Genomic DNA, 3,087 nt, shown 5'->3' with positions numbered 1-3,087 from the left:
ACAGACACACATCACTAAGCTATATTAGAACCACTCACAAACATCAATTGAGAGGTTCTCTGTTCCACAAAACATCAACAGCTTATATGTACAAATAATTCTGTCATTACTGATCTGAAATAATTTTCCTAATTTTTGCCACTAATCACACCGCTCCAACTACATCTTGATTCACTGTGAAACATTTTCCTTAGTTTTTGGAGTGTGAGCTGCAAAATGCCTGGTTCAGCACATGACGCCAATGCACTCCGCCAGTCAAATCTGTTCAACAATGCACAATCCTTCCCAAAGGTGGGTAATGCATTAAAACTTTAGGTATTTAAATGCAAGTTGCATACCTGCCACATATCTAAGATGTATTATGACATAATTTAGGAAGAATAATATTTCTATCTGTCCCACTTTAGAGAGCAGTGCAGATCGAGGGGCAGGATGTGGATTTCTTCCTGCTGGGAGATCCTGCGTACCCGCTGTTGCCCTGGCTAATGAAGGGCTATCTGCAGTCCCCAAGACTGACACCACAAGAGGAAAGCTTTAACGTCTATTTGAGTTCTGCTAGAACAACTATAGAGATAGCATTTGGTCGACTGAAATCTCGTTTCCGTGTTCTGTTGAAGCGCAGTGACTTCCATTTCACTTTCACACCATACGTGGTAGCAACCTGTTGTGCTCTACACAACTTTTGTGAGATGGAGAAGGAGCATGTTAATCCCAGATGGGCAGAGGAGGCCACATCAGTAGAAAGGCTGTTTCCACAGCCTGTGTCACAGGTAAATAGGGCTGATAACAGTGCAGCCTCAGCTATCAGACGGGCCTTAACAGATTACCTTGCTGCACGTGTCCCACTCCGTAAGCGCTTAGTAAGAGCATGAGTGTGCAGGACGAACGGGTCTGATAGGAAACAAACAACGTTAAACTGTAAGCTCGATATTTGTCAAACAGCTGTATTTTCTAAGTTTTATAAGATGTTTATCTGCCTTCTCCTTTGTTGCTGTGCACTTCTGAAAAAGAACAGTTATATGCAATGCTCAAATAAAATGTCAACAAATACAAGTTTTCTAGTAAGTTTAATAAAACATTGGTTCTTTAATAAAGCACATAACAAAATAACATTCTGGTTTTGCTTTTTACATGTGAGGTAAAACAGAGGTTCAAGTAAGGCGCTATGGCGCACCTATCCTTCCATAATGGAGAATAAATACATCAACTACTATGGCAGAACAAGGCTCGAGATGTAAATATATTGCACATATGTGGAACAAAGAGTTTTTGAAAATGTTTGTTACATAATAAAAAAAGAAGGTGTACAAAAGCTGCAAAAAAGGTGCAAAGTTTAAAATTCTCACAAAAATAATTTTCTACAACAAACTTCATAGGAAATGCACAAAAACAACTGTCAAATAGATGAATGGATTATAAGGTGGGACACTACAGTTGGCAGAATGGTGTAGAATCTTGGTCCTCGCTGTGATCATGTTCAGGCTGATTGTTATGAGAATAGGGAAATCGATGTGGAGGAGCAGGTGGTTGCCTGTTATCAAAATGGTTGTTGTATGGCTGAAACATAGGCTGTGAATGAGAATTACTAAACATGGGTTGAGGAGTTGGCCGCTGGAATAATGCACCTAACCCTGTGAGGAGTTGTGTAACAACCAAACCCATTGAACGGGTCGATTCAGAAAACATTTGAGACATGAATGCCTCAGCACTGGCTTGTCTCAACTGCCGTTGCTGCTCAAACCATTGGTTCTGCGTGTGCTGCATTGTCACCAAGAACTGTTGATGCTGAGTCAGTGAAGCAGCTCCACGGTGCCTGAACCTGCGACTTGACCAACCTAGAGCAGACATGACAGGCCTTAGAAAGTGTTGGGTAAGTTCTATCTTAGTGTTCGACTATTATCAATTTTTGCATTCTTATGAAACTTGTGGATTCTAAAAGATGTTTCTTTACCTGTAGGTGACGTGTCAGAATGTCACCTGCGCCTGCATCATAAACATCTCCCTACAATTCTGAGTTTATTAAGAATGCAAAAGTGACAATAGTCCTTAGTTTGGGTCCACGGTTATATTACATAATATCTCATAATCACTGCAATCAAATTATCCACTAAAGAAAGGTACTATTTTCAGACATTACACAAGGAGGAGGAGTGACCTGGGGTTACAATACGCTATAACCAGTTATGCCTTCAGTAACAGTATTTCGAAAGCTCACCAGGAGTAGCTGCAGTGGTATTTGATGGCGGTGTAGACTGGCTAGGCACAGTCATTGAAGGTCCACTTTCTCCAATATTTGCATCTGGCCAGAAATAAAAACAAGCAAAATGTTACAGCTTGATGTTAAAAACGATGTTACTGATAGGTTAAACACAGATGGGTCAACGCATGTATCTACCTCCGAGAGCGAAGCCCTTTGTTGGCATATGTATTGGATTGAGCAAGTCATGTGACTTACCTGTGTTTTCATCATCATCATCCTCTCCTTCAAGATGTGAGCCACTTCCACTTGTTGTATCGCTTGCTGTAGGTGTGGCTGCGTCTGTCTGGTCAAGCGTTCCATAACTGTCTGTAAAATAGCATTAATACAATTCGTATGAAATAATAATAAAAAAAAGATGTCTTTTTACACATCGTGAAACCACAAAACAGCAACAAACAGACTTTACATTTATGTGACGTTTACTATAATTATTAATCTGGGGCAGTGCATGTTAGGCAGCATTTGTGTTACAAATTAGTTACATTCCTATTTATTATAACAATGGTGCTAACAATGTGGGACTAAGTTACGTAGCTACTGTGCTTGGAGAAGGCGCGCAAACCTACCTTGCTGGTCGGTTGACTGCTCCTGTACGTCCTCAAATCCAATATCTACCCCACTTTCTTCAGCTGTACTGATGGGTCTATTGCCCAAAATGTCGTCCATTAAATCAAACTGTGGAAAAGAAGATGGATTGGACCCGCTAGTACTGTTTTGTTTCTTCGCCTTGTAGTAGGCCTTTTTCAGCGTCTTCCAGCGGTACTTCACTTGGTCTGGTGTCCTTACAAACCCCGCTTCGCGTAACTTTTCGGTTACCTTCTTGTAGA

At 40.8% G+C, this 3,087-nt stretch overlaps 1 protein-coding gene and 1 long non-coding RNA gene across 2 annotated transcripts; one reads left to right on the top strand and one right to left on the bottom strand.

The window, feature by feature from the left end:
• The first annotated feature begins 205 nt into the window (after positions 1–205).
• On the top strand, positions 206–872 carry LOC107392916 (uncharacterized). The gene is made up of 2 exons (XM_054738665.2): positions 206–291; positions 408–872. The coding sequence occupies exons 1-2, from the start codon at positions 217–219 to the stop codon at positions 870–872; spliced, it is 540 nt and encodes a 179-aa protein (XP_054594640.1). The 5' UTR covers positions 206–216.
• Positions 873–1,708: 836 nt separating this feature from the next.
• Positions 1,709–2,588, bottom strand: LOC139069752 (uncharacterized). Its single transcript, XR_011520446.1, has 3 exons — positions 2,456–2,588; positions 2,216–2,299; positions 1,709–1,835 (listed from the first exon to the last, which is right to left on the bottom strand). It is a non-coding gene; the product is annotated as an uncharacterized lncRNA (long non-coding RNA).
• Positions 2,589–3,087: the final 499 nt, after the last annotated feature.

Source organism: Nothobranchius furzeri, chromosome 4 (genome assembly GCF_043380555.1).
Source record: "Nothobranchius furzeri strain GRZ-AD chromosome 4, NfurGRZ-RIMD1, whole genome shotgun sequence".
NCBI lineage: Eukaryota > Metazoa > Chordata > Actinopteri > Cyprinodontiformes > Nothobranchiidae > Nothobranchius > Nothobranchius furzeri.
Note: the sequence above shows the minus strand (reverse complement) of the source record. Positions and strands in the feature narration are given on the sequence as shown.